The sequence below is a fragment of the Centropristis striata genome, chromosome 13, assembly GCF_030273125.1.
Source record: "Centropristis striata isolate RG_2023a ecotype Rhode Island chromosome 13, C.striata_1.0, whole genome shotgun sequence".
NCBI classification, from domain to species: Eukaryota; Metazoa; Chordata; class Actinopteri; order Perciformes; family Serranidae; genus Centropristis; species Centropristis striata.
In genome coordinates, this window is record NC_081529.1 from 23,127,845 (window position 1) to 23,151,581 (window position 23,737).

The 23,737-nt window shown below is 44.2% G+C and overlaps 2 protein-coding genes across 3 annotated transcripts in view; both read left to right on the forward strand.

Moving 5' to 3' along the window:
* Positions 1 to 7,417, forward strand: part of crhr1 (corticotropin releasing hormone receptor 1) — a 22,281-nt gene extending 14,864 nt beyond the window's left edge. Inside the window, exons 10-14 of one of the 2 annotated variants that reach the window (XM_059348316.1) lie at position 1; positions 347 to 432; positions 5,959 to 6,097; positions 6,179 to 6,220; positions 6,318 to 7,416. The exon at position 1 is cut by the window's left edge and continues 72 nt beyond it. In XM_059348316.1, coding sequence (XP_059204299.1) covers position 1; positions 347 to 432; positions 5,959 to 6,097; positions 6,179 to 6,220; positions 6,318 to 6,458 — 409 coding nt within the window. In that variant the 3' untranslated portion in view covers positions 6,459 to 7,416. Of the gene's footprint in view, positions 2 to 346; positions 433 to 5,958; positions 6,098 to 6,178; positions 6,221 to 6,317 lie in introns of both variants that reach the window. The other variant, XM_059348315.1, reaches the window with a different exon arrangement.
* Positions 7,418 to 8,612: 1,195 nt separating this feature from the next.
* maptb (microtubule-associated protein tau b) lies at positions 8,613 to 22,919 on the forward strand. The gene is made up of 11 exons (XM_059348118.1): positions 8,613 to 8,733; positions 9,444 to 9,515; positions 11,513 to 12,382; positions 12,887 to 12,927; positions 17,041 to 17,098; positions 17,251 to 17,327; positions 18,058 to 18,207; positions 18,396 to 18,477; positions 18,796 to 18,905; positions 21,774 to 21,899; positions 21,975 to 22,919. The coding sequence occupies exons 1-11, from the start codon at positions 8,613 to 8,615 to the stop codon at positions 22,005 to 22,007; spliced, it is 1,740 nt and encodes a 579-aa protein (XP_059204101.1). The 3' UTR covers positions 22,008 to 22,919.
* Positions 22,920 to 23,737: the final 818 nt, after the last annotated feature.

Below are 23,737 nucleotides of genomic sequence, written 5' to 3' on the forward strand. Positions count from 1 at the left end.
GGTAAGACCACATTCAGTCCACCTTAAAGAGTCAGTCCACCTTAAACACATCCAGCCCACCTTAAACAGTCAGTCCCCCTAAACACATCCAGTCCACCTTAAACACATCCAGTCCACCTTAAACACAGTCAGTCCACCTTAAACACACCCAGTCCATCTTAAAAACATCCAGTCCACCTTAAACAAGTCCAGTCCAAATTAAACAGCCAGTCTACCTTAAACAGGTCCAGAACACCTTAAACACATCCAGTCCACCTTAAACACAGTCAGTCCACCTTAAACACATCCAGTCCACCTTAAACACATCCAGTCCATCTTAAAACTGATATTGAGTCTTTCTCCTTAGATAAACTTTGTCTTCCTGTTCAACATCGTTCGGATCCTGATGACCAAACTGAGGGCGTCGACCACCTCAGAGACCATTCAGTACAGGTACCAGACCTCAGGCTGTTCCATCAATCAGGCTGTTCCATCAATAAGGCTGTTCCATCAACCCTCAGGCTGTTCCATCAATCAGGCTGTTCCATCAATCAGGCTGTTCCATCAACCCTCAGGCTGTTCCATCAAACTTCAGGCTGTTCCATCAATTAGGCTGTTCGGTCAAACCTCAGGCTGTTCCATCAATCAGGCTGTTCCATCAAACATGAAGCTGTTTCATCAATCAGGCTGTTTCATCAACCAGGCTGTTTCATCAATCAGGCTGTTCTATCAAACATGAAGCTGTTTCATCAATCAGGCTGTTTCATCAATCAGGCTGTTCCATCAATCAGGCTGTTCCATCAATAAGGCTGTTCCATCAACCCTCAGGCTGTTCCATCAATCAGGCTGTTCCATCAACCCTCAGGCTGTTCCATCAAACTTCAGGCTGTTCCATCAATTAGGCTGTTCGGTCAAACCTCAGGCTGTTCCATCAATCAGGCTGTTCCATCAAACATGAAGCTGTTTCATCAATCAGGCTGTTTCATCAACCAGGCTGTTTCATCAATCAGGCTGTTCTATCAAACATGAAGCTGTTTCATCAATCAGGCTGTTTCATCAATCAGGCTGTTCCATCAACCCTCAGGCTGTTCCGTCAAACCTCAGGCTGTTCCGTCAAACCTCAGGCTGTTCCATCAAACCTCAGGCTGTTCCATCAATCAGGCTGTTCCATCAAACCTCAGGCTGTTCCATCAAACCTCAGGCTGTTCCATCAATCAGGCGGTTCCATCAACCCTCAGGCGGTTCCATCAATCAGGCAGTTCTATCAAATCTCAGGCTGTTCCATCAATCAGGCGGTTCCATCAAACCTCAGGCTGTTCCATCAATCAGGCTGTTCCATCAAACCTCAGGCTGTTCCATCAAACGGTGGCTTCATTAAACAGCCTGTTTAGATTAACATCAGCCTTTAGCTCAGTGGACGTTAACTCAAACAGCTAATAGAAGCTGCAGAGCATGGAGTCTATCAGTAGCACAGGTCAGTCAGAAGAACAGGTCTGTCAGTGGAACAGCCAATCTAAAGAGGTGAAAGCAGCTGAAGGAGCTTAATGTAAACATAAGAACTAAGTCTAAACCTTCCACAAGGAAAAAAGTGACACAAACCTAAAAGAAACGTGACTGAATTGTGTTTTTTGGGATTCTGTTTCCGCCCGTCAGAAATTGTTTGACACAAAGCTAAAGTTAGCTCGTCAGTAAGCCACGTTACCATGGTAACTGAGCCACATTAATGGGTCTCTCAAATTAGCAAGACTTTTCAAAATAAAACAGCTTTTCCTTAAGCCACCTTGACGGAACAGCCCCCTAGTGCTGATGTTGTTGTTGTTGTTGTTGTTGTTGTTGTTGTTGTTGTTGTTGTTGATGCTGCTGAGGGGTGTTCCATCAATGTGGATTAAGGAAAAGCCTGACTTATTTTGATAAGCCTCGCTAATTTAAGTGAGAGATCCGTTCAATCAAAGTGTCTTGTGTGACTCCCCACTCAGTAACCATGGTAACTTACACCACTGAACTAGCCTGCTCCGGTGTAGGTACCAGGGGCCTCATGTATCAAAGTGTGCGTAGCTTTCATACTGAAAGATGGCGTACTCCCAAAACTAGGAAAGTACATACGCAAACTCACCTCCACATGTATCAAACTGTGCTTACGCCAGGTTCAGCGCACCTTTCCTTGATACATCCCAACCAGCAGTGGAACTGTTTTTAAATTTCGTCTTATCCGTTAGAGCTGCCGGTGTGTAATGCTGCCAATATCGTTTTTACGCATCAGTTTATAAGCCACACTTAACTTGTTGTCCCAATTAAACATCACATACGGGATCAAATATGCACCACACCTGACTTATTCTGAAAGGATTTCCCTTTCCCTACCTAGAAGTTTTTTCTCCGGAGAGAGGGATCTGTGTGTCATTGATCACTGTGCACCTGCAGTGTTAACATCTCCATGTTAAACCAAAGGGGAAACAGTCGGCGATCTGGACTTTGACAAAGTAATTAAGGCAGGTTAACTGTGAAAAATGTTTGCGCTCCATAATCAGAATCACAAGTAGTTTATTGATCCCCGGAGGTATATAAAAAAAATCGGTATATAAAAATAGTGGAAATAGCAGAATATATATACTTAAGAAAATATACAATCTTAAAAAACATACAGACTTCAACATACTATAATTGCACAAGTAAGCAGCAGTATGCAGGTGAAGTCTAAAATATGATAATAGATGAAAAAAAAATCATCTATCCCCTCATATTTAGAACGGGTTATTGATGGTGGAAAACAGCATTTTCCCTCCATTTTCTGAGAGCTATAAACTATAAAAAATAATGGCAGTTGTGTGTAGTTTGAGTTTAGACATGAAACATGTTTTAAATAGAGCATAAAACACAGTAGTTTCTGCCAAACAAAAGTTTGTCTTACGGCACCTTGAAAGGTTGCGGAGTGGTCCGCACATTCTCACGGCAAGTTCACTTTTCATACATGTGGCGTGTGCGGAAAAAACAGCGTACGCAATGTTTTTGTGCTTACGCAGCGTTGATACATGAGGCCCCAGATCGGCTCGGCTGCCAAATCGGCTCGGGGTCCTTCGCCCGTTGATTACGTCACACAATGTGATTGGCTGTACGCTTAAATGGGAGTACAATGTACAAAGGACAGTTGTGATTGGCTGTATGTCACACAGCTGTGGCTGTACGTCGTGGCAACAGCTGTAGACATAGCAACGCTTGCCTGTGGCGAAACCAACGTTCAAGTTTTGTGTATTTGTATGCTAAGCAGCAATAAACTGCTTTTTATTTTTACTATAAGGGTGTGGTGTGTGGACTCCTGTAAATGTACATAAAATATAAGAATAATTGCGTTTCTGTTGGATATTCGTGTGTGTACATATAGATAAATACACACACAGACAGGCGAAAAATAGCTTAAAAGTATATATTTGTATGTATGTATGTGTGTGTGTATGTATATATATATATATATATATATATATATATATATACTATATACTTACTTCTATCTAAAAGTCGAAAGCTACTTAGTTTGTCGGAGTCGCCTTGCTGTAGCGTTTTGTGTGACATAATCAGCAGGACCCCCTAGCCAATCTGGCAGGCCGAGCCAATCTGGTACCTACACCGGAGCAGGCTAACTGTCAAGCTTACTTTAGCTGTGTGTCAAATAATTCCCGACTGGCGGAAACAATATCCCAAAAGACAGTTCCACCACGTTTCTGTTCTGGCGCGCACACTTTTGTCATATCCGTGTGGAAAGTTTAGACTTTGTTTTTTTAATGTTACAGTCTGGTTTAGACTTTTTTTCTCACAATGTGACGAGGCATGAATTCACATACCTATTTCAGTCAATCTGTTGTTTAATTCATGCAACTTTTGTTTTGGAGTGAACCCTTTATTTTAAAGCTAAACATGTATAATTTAAGAAAAGTGTGCAAAAGTTTTTTAGTAGTCTTTATTTATTCATTTTGTTCTAGCTGTTAAGACAAAAAAACACATTAAACACAGTCTAAACCAGGACCTTCTGCTGTAGTAAAATGTATACTTACATCATTCTCTAGTTACTTTATCTCCATTTCAATTATTAAATTTTTAGCTTTTTGTCTCCATATCGAGTTTTTGGTTTTCAGTTCCCATAAACACATGACGCTTGCAGATCGCACCGACATCCTGTAAAAGAAAACGTGTCAAAGAGTAGGCTTAGTTGATTATGTAATTGCCAATTGTTATTTAATTTTCAGTTTCATCATTGCTTGCTGCTGTAGTTGTTCCAGCTGTGTCCTGCAGCAAGGTGCATGGTTATACACAATCTGTAGAATGAAGATACAGCCCAAACATTATTACATTTTCACTTGTCCAAGTCCTTTTGGCTGTTCAGATTCCTACTGTTGAGATGTAACAGAATAATTAATATAGGACAGGGTTACTTTACCCAGTAAGGCCAATTTACAGTAAATTCATTGTAGTTGTGAGTTCTCTGAACTTAGCCTACAGCTAACTGTGAACATACAGCTGTTATTATCCAGCCTACTAATAATATAACCACTTTTATTGTATCTAGTGATCTAATTGTTAATTTATTAACCACTACAAATAACACAATAAGTAGGATTGAATTACTCATGCATTTTATCAGTCTGCAATTTTTTTGCCATGCCATCTCCCTGGCTCTGTTAATGGTAGTAGTAGTATTGTCTGTTTTTGTGACAGTCACTTTATATTCTTCATAAAGCTCCAACAGCATCGTTTGCTCGGCCGCCGAGGAAAGATCAGCGCTGTTTTTCAACTCTTATTGTGACCGTCACTCGATAATCTTCATAAAGCTCCTTCAGCGCTGCTTTTCACCGCTTTTTGCGACATCTTATTGGCTGTTCCACGATCGATTAATACGGGCCGCTTATAAACTCAGCGTTCGCACACAATGCTGGCTTGTATAGCCTGGGTTGAGTTAGCGTTGACTAGACGCGACTGAGCGGCTTTAGTGGAATGGCTTTAGCCTGAAGTGAGAGTTGGTCTTAATTCTGACCAGGCTTTTTCAATGAAGCCACGGTTTGTTTAGCCACGTTGATGGAACACCCCTCAGATGTTGTTGATGTTGATGTTGTTGTTGTTTATGCTGCTGATGTTGTTTTTGTTGTTGTTGTTGATGATGTTGATGGTGTTGTTGATGTTGTTGATGTTGTTGTTGTTGTTGATGTTGTTGATTTTGTTATTGTTGTTGATGTTGTTGTTGTTGATGATGTTGTTGTTGTTGTTGTTGATGTTTTTATGTTGTTGTTGATGGTGTTGATGATGTTTTGTTGTTGATGATGTTGTTGATGGTGTTGTTGATGTTTTTATGTTGATTTTGTTGTTGATGTTGTTGTTGATGGTGTTGTTGCTGTTGATGTTGTTGATGATGTTGTTGTTGTTGATGGTGTTGTAGATGTTGTTGATGATGACTGTTGTTGTTGATGGTGTTGTTGATGATGGTGTTGTTGTTGTTGTTGATGATGTTTTTACATTGATGTTGTTGTTGATGTTGTTGTTGTTGATGGTGTTGTTGATGTTTTGTTGTTGTTGTTGTTGTTGATGTTGTTGATTTTGATAGTGTTGTTGTAGATGTTGATGATGACGATGTTGATGGTGTTGTTGTTGATGATGTTGTTGATGGTGTTGTTGATGTTTTGTTGTTGATGGTGTTGTTGTTGTTGCTGATGTTTTTTATGTTGTTATTGTTGATGGTGTTGTTGATGTTTTGTTGTTGGTGTTGGTGTTGATGTTGATGATGTTGTTGTTGATGTTGTTGTTGTTGATTTTAATGGTGTTGTAGATGTTGATGTTGTTGATGATGACGTTGTTGTTGATGGTGTTGTTGATGTTGATGTTGATGGTGTTGTTGTTGTTGTTGATGTGAATGTTGTTGTTGTTGATGGTGTTGTTGTTGATGTTGTTGATGATGATGTTGTTGTTGTTGATGTTGTTGTTGTTGTGCTCCTGCAGGAAGGCGGTGAAGGCGACCCTGGTGCTGCTGCCTCTGTTAGGGATCACCTACATGTTGTTCTTTGTGAATCCTGGAGGAGACGACGAAGTCGCTCAGATCGTTTTCATCTACTTCAACTCCATCCTGGAATCTTTCCAGGTTAGCACTGTTAGCACTATTAGCAGCCTGTTAGGAGCCTGTTGGCTCTGTTAGCTCTAACCCTGTCCTGTGTGTCTGCAGGGCTTCTTTGTCTCTGTCTTCTACTGTTTCCTCAACAACGAGGTGATTTCATTTATCTTTTACTCTTTATTGTTGCTGATGATGTTTACACCAACAAACTGATGGACCAATACCTGTCTCTCCTCTTGTCTGTCTCAAGGTGAGGTCAGCGGTCAGGAAGCGTTGGGTTCGTTGGCAGGACCGTCACTCCTTCAGGAGTCGGGTGGTGCGCGCCTCCTCACTACCGACCTCCCCCAGCAGAGTCTCCTTCCACAGCATCAAACAGACCTCCACCCTCTGACCGTGACCCCTGACCTCCCCCCTCTGAACCCTGACCCTTGACCTCCCCAGCAGAGTGTCCTTCCACAGCCTCAAACACCTCCACCCTCTGACCCCTGACCTCTGACCTCCCCCTGACCCTGCTGCAGTCTGTGATGTCATGCCAGACAGTCAATCAGAGGAGGATCCGATTCAAGCACCCAATGGATCGACTCAGACAGCCAATCACAGTGCAGGACAGTTTTCGGAGCTGTCAGTCAGGACTGTTGGCCCCGCCCCTTACCATGTGCTCACCAATCAGCTGCTTCCACAGTGACTCAGGCAGCTGATGAAGATCAATAACTTTATTTATGATGATGTAAAGATCAATAACTTTATTAATGATGTAATGATCAGCTGCTTCAGGCTGTAAAATGAATAAATTATAGAATATATAGAGACAGTTATTATATTTATTATAGTTACCATGACGATAATCCAGGATTTTCTCTTTTAGTGTTTTTGTACTTTAAATGCTCTTTCCCTCAGACGGACCTATACAGCAGCTTAAACATATTTATTATTATTATTATTAATCATATATGATCATATATTCATTATAATTATATTATAATATTTATTTATCGCAAACTGTAAATGTTGTTGCTGCAGATTTAATGTAGAAAACACTCAGGATTCAACAGTGTGTGTGTGTGTGCGTGTGTGTGTGTGTGTGTTTGTCTGTGCGTGTGTGTGTGTGTCTGTGGTGTGTGTGTGTGTGTGTGTGTGTGTGTGTGTGTGTGTGTGTGTGACATCAGTGGCATTATTATCTGGTAAATCTTGATCAGCATCAGATTTAAAACTTGTTTTTGTAAATATTGGATCAATATAAATTATTTAATTGATGAATAAATCAGGTTAAAGACAAAAACTGTTTCTGTATCAGCTGATGTCTATTAAATAATAATAAATAATTACACTGACTGGAAAAATGTTTCAAAGCTGAGTCTCTGACTCTGTATATATATATATCTGTATATATATATATATATATATATATATATATATATATATATATATATATATATATATATATATATATCTCTGGTAGAGGACCCGGTCTGTGTCAAGGATCAAGGATTTCCCACACACATTTTTTCTCTGGGGAGAGGGATCTGTGTGTCCTGGATCCTGTGCACCTGCAGCGTTAACATCTCCATGTTAAACCAAAGGGGAAACAATAGGCGATCGGGACTTTGACACAGTAATTGAGGCAGTTTATCTGTGAAAGATTTGTGCGCTCCATATTAATCAGAATCAGACTTTATGGATCCCCGGAGGGAAATTCGGTATATATGTATATAAAAAAGTGGAAATAGCTAAATATATAGACTTAAGAAAATATACAATCTTAAAAAACATACAGACTTCAACATACTATTATTGCACAAATTAGCAGCAATGCACATGTGAAATCTAAAATATAATAATAGATCAACAATAAAATCATCTATCCCCCTCGTGTTTAGAACGGGTAAATGAGGGTGGTAAACGTCATTTTTCCTTCATTTTTCCGAGAGCTATAAACTGTAAACACAAAGCCAGTTGTGTGTAGTTTGAGTTTAGACATGAAACATGTTTTAAACAGAGCATAAAAGACAGTACTTTCTGCCAAACAAAAGTTTGCGGTGCCACCGCACATTCTCATGGCACCTCAAAAGATTGCGCAGGAGTCCGCACATTCTCACGGCAAGTTCACTTTTCATACATGTGGTGTGTGAGGGAAAATCAGTGTACGCAATGTTTTTGTGCGTACGCAGCGTTGATACATGACCCCAGGTCTGTGTAGAGGACCAGGTCTATATAACATTCTTGGTGTACAATCTAAAGTTATGAAGTTGTATTAATATTTGTGTTAAAATGACATAAACAACATTAAAACAAAAACAAATAAACTACACAGCTGTATCATTGTTACTATTAGTTCAGTGTGACTCATCATACTGACAGCAGCAGTGACGTGGCGCCTCCTGCTGGACAGGCTGAGTATTTCATTATATATATTATACCTGCAGCACTGCAGTAGGCCTGATATCTATAAAATCTACATGCAGTATTTTGATAATATTGAGCAGTATATTTCTGTAATATTTGAACTTTGTTGTGTTGCTGGGTGTCAGTGATGCAGCAGGTCACCATGGTAACCGCAGCCTCCTCTACCAGCATGCACCGGGCGGAGCGCCCCCTGACGGAGCGGTGGCAGGTGGAGGCGCAGCAGCAGGGCGGAGTCGCAGACAGACGGACGGACCAGCCAGGAGGTAAGACCCGCACCCTGCTGCACCTGTTCTCTCTCCCTGTGCCTGTCTGTCTCTCCTGTCCTCCACCTGTCTGTCTCTCCACCTGTCTGTCTCTCTGTCTGCTCCGAGTGTCTCTGCCGCTGTCTCCAGGCTCGGAGGCGGCAGACGCGTCAGCGGTATTTCTCCGCTTCGTGACCGCGTGTCTCCGCCCAAATCCCCACTCCGCGCGTCGCTCTACCGCCGCGTGGATGTCTGTTAGCCTGCGGGCTAAAGTAGCTTCACATACACACACACACACACACACACACACACACACACACACACACAGACACGCACAATGGAGAGGTGCACGTGTGTCAGAGCAGATGATTGACAGGTGGAGGTGACAGACAGTTCAAAAGAAACTGAATTTATTGTTTGTTGCTGCATCATCATGGAGGATTAACTGTTACTGAGCATGCGCACTGACCATTCCTCTCCTCCTCCTCCCTTCCCCTCCCCTCCTCTCCTCTCCACTCCTCTCCTCTCCTCCTCTCTTCCCCTCCTCTCCTCCTCCTCGTCTTCTCCTCTCCTCCTTCTCCTCACCTCTCCTCCTCCTCTCCTCTCAACCTCCTCTTCTCCTCACCTCTCCTCCTCCTCCTCTCCTCTCCTCCTCCTCTCCTCTCAACCTCCTCCTCTCCTCCTCGCCTCCTCTTCTCCTCCTCCTCTCCTCCTTCTCTCCTCTCCTCTAGGAGTGATGATGGAAGGAGACGCAGCTCCCCTCGTAGATGGTTTTGCCCCTGAGGAGCAGTGCATGCTGGGAGGTAGGCTGTCTGTCGATCAACAATCAATTAAACCTTGAAAAACATGAAATGATATAAATATAATATAATAATATATAAATATAAAAACACTAAAGTTCACCCTGTTAGCTTAACATCAGCTCAGGATTAGCTCAGTGTTAGCTCAGTATTAGCTCATCAATAGCTAAAAATTACGGTGTGAGAGACAAGGGTGTTAGAGTTGACGGTGTGAGGGATGGCGATGTTAAAGACGATGGTGTTAGAGACGACGGTGTTAGAGACGACGGTGTTAGAGACGACGGCGTTAGAGACGACGGCGTGAGGGACGACGGCGTGAGGGACGACGGCGTGAGGGACGACAATGTTAGAGACGACGGCGTTAGAGACGACGGCATTAGAGACGACGGCGTTAGAGACGACGGTTTGAGAGACGACGGTTTGAGAGACGACAATGTTAGAGACGACGGTTTGAGAGACGACGGCGTTAGAGACGACGGCGTTAGAGAAGACGGCGTTAGAGACGACGGCGTTAGAGACGACGGCGTTAGAGAAGACGGTTTGAGAGACGACGACGTTAGAGACGACGGTTTGAGAGACGACGGTGTTAGAGACGACGGTGTTAGAGACGACGGTGTTAGAGACGACGGTGTTAGAGACGACGGTGTTAAAGGCGACGGTGTTACAGACGATGGCGTTTGAGACGACGCCGTTCGAGACGACGCCGTTCGAGACGACGGCGTTAGAGACGACGGCGTTAAAGACGACGGCGTTCGAGACGACGGCGTTAAAGACGACGGCGTTAAAGACGACGGCGTTAAAGACGACGGCGTCAAAGACGACGGCGTCAGAGGCGACGGCGTCAGAGACGACGGTGTCAGAGACGACGGAGTCAGAGACGACGGTGTCAGAGACGACGGTGTCAGAGACGACGGAGTCAGAGACGACGGTGCCAGAGACGACGTGTTAGAGATGACGGTGTTAAAGGCGACGGTGTTAGAGACGACGGTGTTAAAGACGACGGTGTAAGTGTCTCTCCTTCTCTTCTCTCCTCCTCCTTCTCCTCTCTCCTTCTCCTTCTCTTTTCTCTTCTCTACTCCTCCGTCTCCCCTCTCCTCCTCCTCTCTCCTCCTCCTTCTCTTCTCTCCTCCTCCTTTCCTCTCTCCTCCTCCTTCTCTTCTCTCCTCCTCCTTTCCTCTCTCCTCCTCCTTCTCTTCTCTCGTCTTTCTTCTCTCTTGAGTTTGACGGTTTGAGTTTGACGGTGTTAGAGACGACGGTGTTAGAGACGACGATGTTAAAGACGACGATGTTAAAGACGACGGCGTTCGAGACGACGGCGTTCGAGACGACGGCGTTAGAGACGACGGCGTTAAAGACGACGGCGTTAGAGACGACGGCGTTCGAGGCGACGGCGTTAGAGACGACGGCGTTAGAGACGACGGTTTGAGAGACGACGATGTCAAAGACGACGATGTCGGAGACGACGGTGTCAGAGACGACGGTGTTAGAGACGACGATGTTAAAGACGACGGTGTTAGAGACGACGATGTTAAAGACGACGATGTTAAAGACGACGGCGTTCGAGACGACGGCATTCGAGACGACGGCGTTAAAGACGACGGCGTTAAAGACGACGGCGTTCGAGACGACGGTGTTAGAGACGACGGTGTTAGAGACGACGGTTTGAGAGACGACGATGTCAAAGACGACGATGTCAAAGACGACGATGTCGGAGACGACGGTGTCAGAGACGACGGTGTCAGAGACGACGGTGTTAGAGACGACGGTGTTAGAGACGACGGTGTTAAAGACGACGGTGTAAGTGTCTCTCCTTCTCTCCTCCTCCTTCTCCTCTCTCCTTCTCCTTCTCTTTTCTCTTCTCTACTCCTCCGTCTCCCCTCTCCTCCTCCTCTCTCCTCCTCCTTCTCTTCTCTCCTCCTCCTTTCCTCTCTCCTCCTCCTTCTCTTCTCTCGTCTTTCTTCTCTCTTGTCCTCCTTCTCCTCTCTCCTCCTCCCCCTCAGACCTCCACTCTGTCTGTTCTCTGGAAAAACTCCCAAATGGAAGCAGAGTGAAGGAGGAGGAGGTGGAGCAACAGGAAGGAGGTGAACTGATAATGAGGAGGTCTGAGGAGCAGCCAGAGAGGAGAAATGAGGAGGAGAAATCCATGATGAACAAACAGGAGCAGCTAGGTGACAAGGAGACAGAGAGGGAGAGCCCCTGCTCCTCCATCACACCTCCTCCTGATGAGAGAGGAGCAGATGAAGAAGAGGAGGAAGTCAAACAGAAAGAGGAGGTGTTAGTTGAAAAGAAGCAGCTAGAAGCAGGAGCCAAAGATGAGGAGTTGGAGAAGAAACAGAAGCAGCCTGAGACTCTCTGCTCCTCCATCACACCTCCTCCTTTACAACAGGAGCAGGGAAGAGCTGACGAAGAGGAGGAGCAAGTCAGAGGAGAAGAACAGGAAGAAGAGGAGAGAGAAAAGGAAGACGAAAAGGAGGTGATAAAGGAGAAACGAGTAAATGTGACAGATAAGGAGGAGCACCATGCAGGAGGAGGTGCAGACACTCCTTGCTCTCCCCTCACACCTCCTCTAGATGTAAGAGGAGCTGACAAACAGAAGGAGGGGCAGCAGGAGCCCATCCCAGAGGTAAACAAAACAACCGCTCCCAGCAGTTCGGAGCCTACTGCTCCTCCTGCTCCTGCAGATGAGGAGGTCCCTGCTGATAAAACAAACGCTCCTCTGACCAACGGAGTCGACAGGAGGCGTTTGATTTCAGGTCCTCCAACCTCCTCCTCTCCCAAACTTGCTCCTCCTCCTCAGAAAACAAGCGCTCCTCGAGCTAAACAGGCTGCCCCAGGCAGGAAATCAGGCACTCCTCCTCCTCTGAAGAAAGGTCTGTCGTTCCTCCTCCTGCACTCCTCCATCACCTTCTTTTCTGTGTTTTCAGCTCCTATTTTCTTTCTATTTCCTGCTAAACTTCTCATTCCTCTCCTCTTCCTCCCCCTCCTCTTTATCTTTTTTTGCTCCTCCTCATGCTCCTCCTCCCCCTCCTGCTCCTCCTCTGCTCCTCCTCTTCCTGCTCCTCTCTTCCTCCTCCTCCTCCTGCTCCGCTCCTCCTCCTTCTCCTGCTCCTCCTCCTCCTCTTCCTGCTTCTCCTCCTCTGTGTCATGTTTCAGGACAGTTTTTTTATGTTTTCAACCTCATTGTGAGAGTGACACAGACTGGAGACTTCATGTTGACCTCTTGACCTCTGGATGACCCCTCCCTAAGCTCACTTCCTGACCTTTGACTTCTGCTTCTGTTTGCTGCCCTTCAACATGAAAACATGAATCATTAACTCGTTAATCACTGATTAACTCTTTTTTTTGTTGGACATTAAACTTTTCTTCTTCTGCAGAAAAAGCAGCTGTAAAAGAAACCACAGAAGAAGTTGTGAAGGTAAAATGGTGTTTTGTCTTTTAATTAATCAAACATCAGTTATATTGTTATTGATATTATTGTTATTGTTTATTTATTTTAGAAACGGTCAAGGTTTTATATTTAAGTGATTCATTTTTTATTTGTTTCTATATTTTCGTCATGACGATTGTTCCTATTAAACTGATCACTGGCTGTAATTGTAATAATAATAATATCAATAATAATAATAATTATAACAATAATAACTGTCAAGTTCTGTCTTCTTTTTGGTCTGCTCTGGTCACTTCCATCAGAGAATGTTATTCCACAGGGTCCTCCAATCGTTTTGACTGGTGTGAGGCTCCTGTGGAAGGTTATTTGGTTGAGGCGTGTGTATTCCTCAAACAAGTGGATGGCTTCTTCCCTCAGTCTTTCAGACAGAGGTTTGTCCCATGTATCTCGGGTCAGAGTTTTGCCTCCAGCTTCTTGAAAAGCTTTCCTGACCAGAATGGCTCCCTTCTGTTTGGCAGGTGTTGCGAGGCCTATTGGGTCATACAAGCTAGCTACTTGGCTAAGCAGTTGTCTCCTTGTCAGTGGGTTTGGAGTTTTTCCTCTCACCTCTTCTCCAAGGAGATTTTGGCTCACCCTCATCTTCTTTTTTCTCTTTGAGAAGTTGATCGAGGTCATGAGGTATAGTTTGTCTGATTCGACCAGGTAGCCAACTCCAAGGGCTTTGTTGTCTCCTTCTCTCATTTGGTTGGGAAGAATGAAGACTTGATCTGGTGATACTGGATTTTCTGATGCATCCTTCTGCCTCCCACTTTGGCCTGACCGGACCCACGGCTTGAGGAAGAATCCACCTGCCTTCAGGAACTGTTCTGGTGGTTTCGTCTAGTTTTTCCAGGTCATTATGGGATGTCAGGATGTCATCTACATAGGAATCCTCTTCAAGGATCCTACGCTCCTCCTCCAGGTGAGTGAACATTGGCAGCTTTGCTGTCTCTCTCATGCCTAGTTGCGCGATGCACCCAGCTGGTTGATCGCCAATGTTGACTCTGGTGATGGCGTATTCCTCAATTTCTCCATCTTCACTGTCCCTCCAGAGAAATCTGTGGAGGTGCATCTCCAGGTCTTCAAGCCACACAGAATTGTACATTTTCCTTATGTCGCCAAGGGCAGCATGGACTCCTCTTCTGAACCTTAGTAGCACTGCTCTGATGGGATTGAGGACATCAGGCCCTTTCAGGGAAGAACTTCTTGAGCTGTTGTGGTTTGATTACTCTGTGAACTTCTGCAATTTCATCCAAGCCATAGCAGATAAGCTCATGAGCTCTCTCTGTGCCTCTAGGTGTCTTGACTCTCACCTTGAGTGAGTATCTTTTGGTCTTTACCTTCATGGCCATGCCTCCGACTCCATGGACAACAAGCATGATCTTTTCACTCCGTAGCTTCAGTCTTCTGGCAGCTCTGTGAGTGATGTAGTTGGTATCTGACGCCAAGTCAATGAGAGTTCCAATTTTCTGTCCTGCATTAGCAGTTACTTCCAGAAGCATAAGAATAACTGGTAACTCACGTGTTTTTGAGTCCATCACTCCAGGTAGGTCCTTTTCAGTGCAGTGTGATTTTGCAGCCATGTTGGTGAAAGCTCTCCTGAATTTTTCTGCCATGCCTGGAGTGAGCTCAGATATTAATTTCTCCTGTTCCTCTGTGAGTGCTTGCCTGCTGGAGCTGGGTTTTCCCACTTTCTCAGATTCTTTCCCTTTGAATCCTCCTTTCAGGCAAAGAAAGAAATGGTGGTCTGAGGAGGTTCCTTTCTTGCAGTCTCTGTTCCTGCACAGGTAAGTGTCCACACATTCCTCATCCTCTGTATGACATACGAGGCATCTTCTGCATGCTCCAAGCTTTTCAACAGCATTTAGCTTCTCGCCAGGTTTTAGTTCTTTGAACCGCTTGCAGAAGAAGATCTTTTCACGGTGCTTTTCATCCCCACAGACAACACATCCTCCTTTCCTTGTGGACTTTGTGGAGGTATACTTCTTTTCCAGGTAAGTAGGCTTTTTTTCAGATCTTCCACTTACACCCAGTTGGTCTAGTTTCTCTAGAATGTCCTCCTGGGTCTTTAAGAATGTAAGAAGGCTGTCGAAGTGATTGTCAGGTGTGACACCGTTTCTTGGATTGACCATGAATGTGAGCCAGTCTCTCTTCATATTGTCTGGCAGTTTGCTCTCTATGGATCTGATCACAAGGGGATTCTTGATGGCTCCAGTGCTTTCAAGCTCGGTGAGGTCATCCAGGGCCTTTTCTACAGCTTGAATTAGGTCAATCACCTTCCTTGGCTGGTGTGAAGGGGGGATCCTCTCCAGGTCCTCAATTATTTCCAAGGTGATTGTTGCCTTGTTTCCATACCTGTTTTGAATTACTCTAAATATGTCTTCAGCACTGTTGTATGTTGACAGACGCAGGTCTCTGCATATTCTCTCGTCCACACTGTCCAGGAGTTGGAACTTCTTCACTTCCACTGAGCCAGTCGGCTCTCCCTGTCTTTGCAGGCTTTCCCAGTCTCTCCTCCATCTGTGGAAATTCCTCTTGAACCCAGTGAATTTAGGTAGACTGGTTGGCTTTATTCTCAGCGCTGGTTGTGGAACAGTCATAAGTTGAGGCTCTCTTCCTCTTCTTTCCTCCTCTGCAATTCTTTGTGCGGTGAGGAATTCTGCCATTCTGGCTTCGAGGTTGTTGCCAAACCCTCTCAGGTCCTTTACTCTGCCCTCCAGGTGTGCCGTCTGATCAGGTGGGATCCATCTTTCCCAGTCTTTCAGGCTTGCAATTGCATCATGGACAAGCCTCCTCACTCCTTCCAGCTGCAGTTCATAGCCGTCTCTATTGACAGCAGTGATGGGGGAGCTTGCATGAGCTCTTTCACAGGCGTTCCCTGCTTCCTGGATTGCAGAGGTTACCTCATTTTCACCATACCTTTGCCAGAGGTTGGATTGGACTGCTTTCCGGACTTCATCCAGTCTCGCGTCACACTCTTCCATTGTCTTTTCAAGCTCATCCTGTTGGTGCTTGCCAAGCTTGACTTCTTCGCCTTCATCAGTTCCAGCTTCACTGTCTGCCAGTAGACCAGCCCTGTATTCATCATTCGTGTCGCTGACATGCCTTGCCAGGGAACTAAGCTTGCTGAACTCCTCTTGTAGCTCATGCTTGATCATGCCATCTGCAGCTCTGCTCATGTAGTTGGCTTGCTTGGTGAAGGCAGTTTTAGCTAAGGTCCTCTCTTGCTTCAGTTGCTTGACTGTCTTCCCAAGAGTTTCCTTCGCCATGGTGAAGAGTTTTCAGTCAATTTTTCTTCCTTTGCGTCGACAGCTTGACTTCAGGCCTTTGATCCTGGTCTTCACTGCCACGCTGGTTATCAACTGTCAAGTTCTGTCTTCTTTTTGACCACAACTTGGCCCAAACTTGAAAAACTGCCTTGTCAGTATGCGAAGGATGCAAAGGAACAACTCATTTTTCCACTTTTTCTTTGGTTTTTTATTTTCTTGAAGATGGTTGGTGATTTGTGGTTTAAAACAGAGTGGTGTGAAATAGGTTGATTACCTTTAAGAAACAGAAAAACAGGCATTAGTCTTGAAAGCAAAACACTAAACATTTAACTAAACAGTTTTTCTAGAAAATAAATGTTACCATTACTTTAAAACAAACAAAGTCATTCAAAATTAACCAAGTAAACAATTAAAGTAATGATTTACATACTTAATAATAAGGTTTACTTAAACAAATGTTACATTTTTTGTAATTAATCAAATCAAACAGTCATAAAAAACCATGACCTCAACATATATCATTCCCAATTTAGAGTGGGTTTCTCCTACCAGTTGCATCTCCGATCTGATTAGGAGTTGTGGTCTTCCCTTGTTTCCAGCAGCAGGTGAAAGGGCCAACTGAACCACCACCAAACATTTTGTGCCATGCCTTTCAGTTGGTGTGCAGCAGAATATGGTCCCCCTGGGATCACTTCCTGCTATTTTGGTTCCACCCACCTCTTGTGTGTGGTTTCCCTCTGCAGGTCTGGAGTGCATTTTGTGATTTTGTTTTTGTGAGTATTGGGATTTGACACAACAATAACAATATCATTAAACACTGTGTTTGTTTAAGGCCTCCAGGTCAGCAGGAGGCGCCAGAGCAGCAAAGATGATCTCAGCCAAGAGTACAGGTACCAACCTGTCTGTCTGTCTGTCTGTCTGTCTGTCTGTCTGTCTGTCTCTGACCTGTCTGTCTCTGACCTGTCCGTCTGTCTGTCTCTAACCTGTCTGTCTGTTCTCGTTCTCTAACCTGTCTCTGTCTGTCTGTCTGTCTGTCTTTCAGAATCTGTAGATGGTGGTAGTCCAGGAAGTCGTTCTCCTGCCAGCCGATCATCGACTCCAAACAGAGACGTAAAGAAGGTCAGACACCTGTTCACCTGTTTACCTGTTCACCTGTTCATCTCTTCACCTGTTCACCTGCTCTGCTGTACACCTCTCAACCTGTTCACCTGCTCATCTGTTCACCTACTCACCTGTACACCAGTCTACCTGTTCACCTGTACACCTGCTCACCTGCTCATCTGTACACCTGCTCACCTGTTCATCTGTTCACCTGTTCACTGGTACACCTGCTCACCTGTTCACATGTTTATCTCTTCACCTGTTCTCCTGTACACCTGTTCACCTGTACACCTGTTCACCTCCTCACATGTTCACCTGTACACCTGTTCACCTGTTCATCTGTTCACCTGCTCACCTGTACACCAGTCTACCTGTTCACCTGTACACATGCTCACCTATTCACCTGCTCATCTGTACACCTGTTTACCTGTTCACCTGTTTATCTCTTCACCTGTACACCTGTTCATCTGTTCACCTGTTCATCTTTTCACCTGTTCACCTGTTCATCTCTTCACCTGCTCACCTGCCTAAATCATTCCAGAGGGTTTAAGATGAGACCAGATGTTTGTTATTGATCCTCATGGGGGAAAGTACAGAGTAAACAGATAAAGACAATTAAAATATAATATAATGATCAAATAAAATATAAATAAATAGTATAAAATAAAAATACAAACAATCAAGACTCTACATCCATCCACTAGAGGACAAAAATGATCGGACTCTGTGATTCTGGTTCTGGTCTCAGGTGGCGGTGGTCCGGACCCCCCCCAGGTCCCCTGGCTCCGCCCGGGGCCGGACGCCCCCCCTCCCCTCTCACCCCATGCCTGACCTCACCAACGTGAGGTCAAAGGTCGGATCCACAGAGAACCTGAAACACACACCTGGAGGAGGCAAGGTAACACACACACATACACACACACACACACACACACACTCGCGCGCGCGCACACACACACACACACACACACACAGGTTTAACTGAAAAAGTAAAATGCAAATTAAATCAGGACTCTGTCTGTCTGCCTGTCTCTCTCTCTCTCTCTCTCTCTCTCTCTCTCTGCCTGTCTGTCTGTCTCTCTCTAGGTGTCCATGGTCAATAAGAAGCTGGACCTGACCAATGTGACCTCTAAATGTGGCTCCAAAGCCAACATCTCCCACAAACCAGGTAACAAACACACATATACATATTTAAGTGACAGCTTGGGGACCATCAACCTGTTCTCGCTGTGTTTCTGTTTACGTTCTAAAAGAATTTTCACCGACACACTGACTAGACTCAACTTTGACTTGACTTCACACTGTGTAATTGTAATATTTGTGTTTATATATATATACATATTTCAGGACATTTATAGGATATTTCCCATACATTATGTGTATATGTTTATTCTGCTGCAGTGTGTAAGATATAATGTCCTCCTGTTGTTGTTGTTGTTGTTGTTGTTGTTGCTGTTGATGTTGTTGTTGTTGTTGTTGTTGACAGGTGGAGGGCGGGTGGAGATCAAATCAGAGAAGTTGGAATTTAAAACTGTTCAGTCTAAAGTTGGTTCTCTGGAGAACGTCACTCATGTGCCAGGAGGAGGGAAGAAGAAGGTACCTGCTAGCATCGTGCTATTGACACACCTACAGCAACCTAGCAACCTGCTAACAACACGCTAACATCCTGCTAACAACACGCTAACGCCATGCTTACAGCAAGCTAACAACCTGCTAACAACCTGCTAACATCACGCCAACATCACGCTAACAACCTGCTAACAACAAGCTAACAACCTCCTAACATCCTGCTAGCAACCTGCTAACAACACTATCCAGTTTAATGTCCCTCTGGTTACGTTCCGCCGTAACCTCCGGAACTTATCCCCAGCCCACTTCTCCTCTATTGTCACCTCTGTCCTACCTTCGCTCAACACCTTCTCCTCTCTGAAGGTTAATGATGCCACTGACTCACTCTGCTCTACTCTGAATTCATGTCTGAACAAGCTCTGTCCTCTAGCTAAAAGGCCTGCTCGACCCAACCAATCCCACCCATGGTTGAATGATACCCTCCGATCACTCTTGTCCTCCTTCTCAACCAGCATCACTGCTGCAAAGACTGATTTTTACAACGACAAAGTCAACAGTGTCACTGATACCCGGAAACTCTTTTCCACCTTCAAATCGCGACTCAACCCTTCGCCCCCTCCCCTACTGAAAGTATATCTAGGCTACACTATTTATAATATAAAGTTATTTTGCATTCTGTCTCTGCTCAGCAGAGTGTCTCTCACCTCTCTGTCCTCTTCCGAGACATGTGCGCGCATTCACACACACACACTGAATATACCGAGCTGCCCTCCCACTGCGCTTCAAAACAAGCACCTACCTGTCTGTAATGTATCAGTCCCGTCCCCACTCTCTCTCTGTGTGCGTCTGTGTGTGCGTGAGCCGATCTAAACACTATCAACCTGTCCTGTCAGAGGTCCATACGGTCCAAACACACTGTTGCATTGTGCCGTTCCTTAGCCACGAGCTAGCATTAGCTAACAATTAAAGTTGTTTTAATCACAAAAAGCTACTATTACTTCCTGTCGCTATACAAATGCAGCTTTCAAAATAAGAGCACAGAATCCACCACAGAAATTACAAGAAGACTGTCAAAATAAGATGCCTTAAATAAAACATAGAAGAACCTTTATTCTCCTTTACAATAATTAATTAAAATTGGCAATAATTATGATCAGTCTATATGATAGAATAGTGGCATTAGAATATGTGAGAGGCACCAAATTTGGGCTTTTATGAAAAAAAAAATTCCCTAGCCAGCTATTTTTCAAAACTGTCTGGCTACTCCATGTCCTAGTGGAAAGCCCTGTTGACTGTAAATAAAATCTTATGTGAGGTGTTTGCTCACATTTAGCTCTCAAAGTGGACGAGATTAATCACATTGTACTATAAAATGTACAAAATTTTCTCCCGGGGGGCCCCCGGACCCCCTAGATGGTTATTTTTTATTATTATTTGCTAATACTCAAGAGTCAAGTAATTTTTTTGTATTTGGCAACTGTTGAGATTTGCAATTTACACTACATTTAGATTTATGATTGCTTTTTATTTTGATGTACATTTTTCATTTATTTATAGACTAAAAAATAATTTTCTACATATTTTTCAGTATTTTTTAATATCATCAAGAATATCGTTATCGCAAAAATACTCTGAAATATCATGATAATCTTTTAGGGCCATATCGCCCACCCCTAGTAGCTGTTCTATTACATGCTCGTTGGACTTTATTCCAGCAAACCGTCTTCAATCCATTAGCCCTACCATCACGCCAGCAGAAGATTTCCGAGCCAGTGAAATTCCAGTGACAATTGACGCGTCACTGTCCTGCAGCACTTTTCCCACTGCATTCAAAGCAGCTCGGGTAACACCTCTACTCAGGAAACCCTCTCTCAAACCTGCCGAAGTTGAGAACTATCACCCTGTCTCACTTCTTCCATTTTATCCAAAACTATTGCATGGAAGGTCTCTAAGCAACTTTCAGAATTCCTCCTACAGAACAATCTTCTTGATCCAAATCAATCTGGTTTCAAGAGCGGTCACTCGACTGAAACTGCTCTGTTGTCTGTGACAGAAGCCTTAAAAGAAGCAAGAACAGCAGCAAAGTCCTCAGTTCTCATTCTGCTTGACTTGTCAGTTGTTAACCATCACATCCTCCTCTCTACTCTCTCTAAAATGGGCATCTCTGGCTTGGCTTTGTCCTGGTTTGATTCCTACCTGACAGGAGGCTCATTCAGTGTATCCTGGCATGGACAGTTGTCAACTTCACTTCACCACAGGGGTCCCCCAGGGCTCAGTGCTGGGGCCCCTGCTATTCTCTATCTACACCACCTCTCTGGGTCAGATTATCCGCTCACATGGCTTCTCTTATCACTGCTATGCAGATGACACTCAGCTCTATCTATCATTTCCTCCTTACTTAGGGGTGATGATTGATGACCAACTCACCTTTTCCAGTCACATTGCCTCAGTTGCCCGATCATGACGCTTTGTACTTTACAACATCAGAGAAAGCAGACCTTACCTAACTCAACATGCTACAGAACTCCTGACACAAGCTGTCATCTCTGAACTTGACTCCCTGATTCAGGCATACGCTACCTCACCACCGCTGAGCTCTTCCAGTGAACGGCGCCTGGCTCTGCCACCCGTTGGTCCAGGCAATCCAAATTGTTTGTTTGTTGTTCCCCGCTGGTGGAACACAGCTCTTCAGAGAGGACCTTCTCTCCTAGCACCACACCACAACTTTATTCCTTAAAGAATCCTCACTAGACCTTATTGCTGCAGAAACGCCTCTTAGAGCACTAGACCTTCATTGTTTTCCGTTTCTGTAAGTCGCTTTGGATAAAAGACTAAATTACTAAATGTAAATGTAAAGCAGCAGCTTCAGGTGTTTCCGTGTTTGATCTCCGACAGATCGAGACCCAGAAGCTGACCTTCAGGGAGAGCGCCAAAGCTCGGACTGACCACGGCGCCGAGATCATTGTCCAGCCTGACGGCCTTAACACCGCTGAAGCCCCGCCCCTCGACCCGGCCGAACAGGTGAGACATTTACCTGAGAACACACACAAACAGTCGAAACACACACATCAATAACACGCCTCCTCTCCCTGTCAGGTGACCGACTCCCTTGCCAAACAAGGCCTGTGATTGGCCAACCCTGTGCCTGCAGACCCCGCCCCTTCCTGTTACCAAGAAACTACCTGACGGAAGAAAGAAAACAAAACATGTCATTTCCTCTAAACCTCCACCTGACAAACCAAAGATTGGAGGGATTTTATGTCAGTCAGGTCACACGTCCTCTGGTTAGCCTAGGTTTGCATAAAGAATGGGAACACAGGGAAATGGTTAGCTTAGCATAAAGAATGGAAACAGAGGGAAATGGTTAGCTTGTTTTAGCATAAAGAATGGGAACAGAGGGAAATGGCTAGCATAGCTTAGCATAAAGAATGGGAACAGATGGAAATGGTTAGCTTAGCATAAAGAATTGGAACAAAGGGAAAAGTTAGCTTAGCATAAAGAATGGGAACAGAGGGAAATGGTTAGCATAGCTTAGCATAAAGAATGGGAACAGAAGGAAATGGTTAGCTTACCTTAGCATAAAAATGGGAACAGAGGAAAATGGTTAGCCTAGCTTAGCATGAAGAATGGGAACAGCTTAGCATAAAGACCTGTTCCCTCTGTGTCCAGTCTTTGTGCTAAGCTAGGTTGAACGTCCTGGACGTGTCTCTGTACGTTGCATGTTGAGGTCCTTGAAAAGGTCCTGGAGAAAGCTCCAAGTGAAGCTGAATGCTGAAAGAAAAGTCAGAAATCAGAAAACCTGAAAAATAAAAACCTCCATTAGCTCACACAATCTCTAGAAACACGTCTTCATTAATTAAGAAATTAAAAAATCAGAAACAAGGGTAATCCATGCTAACCCATGCTAACAGCCTGGACTGGTGTGTTAGTTTATTAGCCTGTTAGCTTCTGATATAAAATCCCTCCGATCACAGACAGTCTGTCTCTATGATGTCATTATGATGTCATCATCTCACCTGTTTCTGAATGCCCCCCCCCCCCCCCCCATTACATATTACCCAGAATGCAGTTCGATACCAGGTGCCAAACCGTCTCTCTGTCTGCTTGTTGGCTGTTAAAGTGCTTTGTTATCAATAAAGTTCCTCTTGGATCCGAAACCTTTGTTCGTTTCATTCAGAAACAGTTTGAAAAGTTACGAATCGCTTGACCTTCAAACTTCAGGAGGGTTTTTTAGTTTCCTGTCAGACAACATTAAAAACATTTATAGCAGTTAAAACATCTAAAACATTTACAACATTGACAACATTTAAAATATTTACAGCATTTACAACATTTACAGCGTTTAAAAATATTTACAGCATTTAAAACATTTACAGCATTTACATAATTTAGAACATTTAAAACATTTACAGCATTTAAAGCATTTACAGCATTTAAAAATGTACAGCATTTACAAAATTTACAGCATTTAGAACATTTAGAACATTTAAAACATTTACAGCATTTAAAACATTTACAGCACTAACCCTGCACACACAGTCTGTCGGCAGCGCGTGTGTGTGTGTGCTCGTTGGGTTTGACTAGTCAGCTATTATTTTATATATTTATTATATTTACTGTGTCAGGAGCAGCTTCACACAGACATGAGAGGAGAGGACAGACGGAGAGACAGACAGGTTCTACAGTATAATGTGACTGTGTTTCCTGTCTGAAGGTCGTTCAGGTGGAGAAATCTTGATGCTTCAGAAACGTGAAACATTAATGGAGGGAAAACAAACCAAACACACACACTCACTCACTCACTCACTCACTCACTCAGTGTAACACACACACACACTCATTCACTCACTCACTCACTC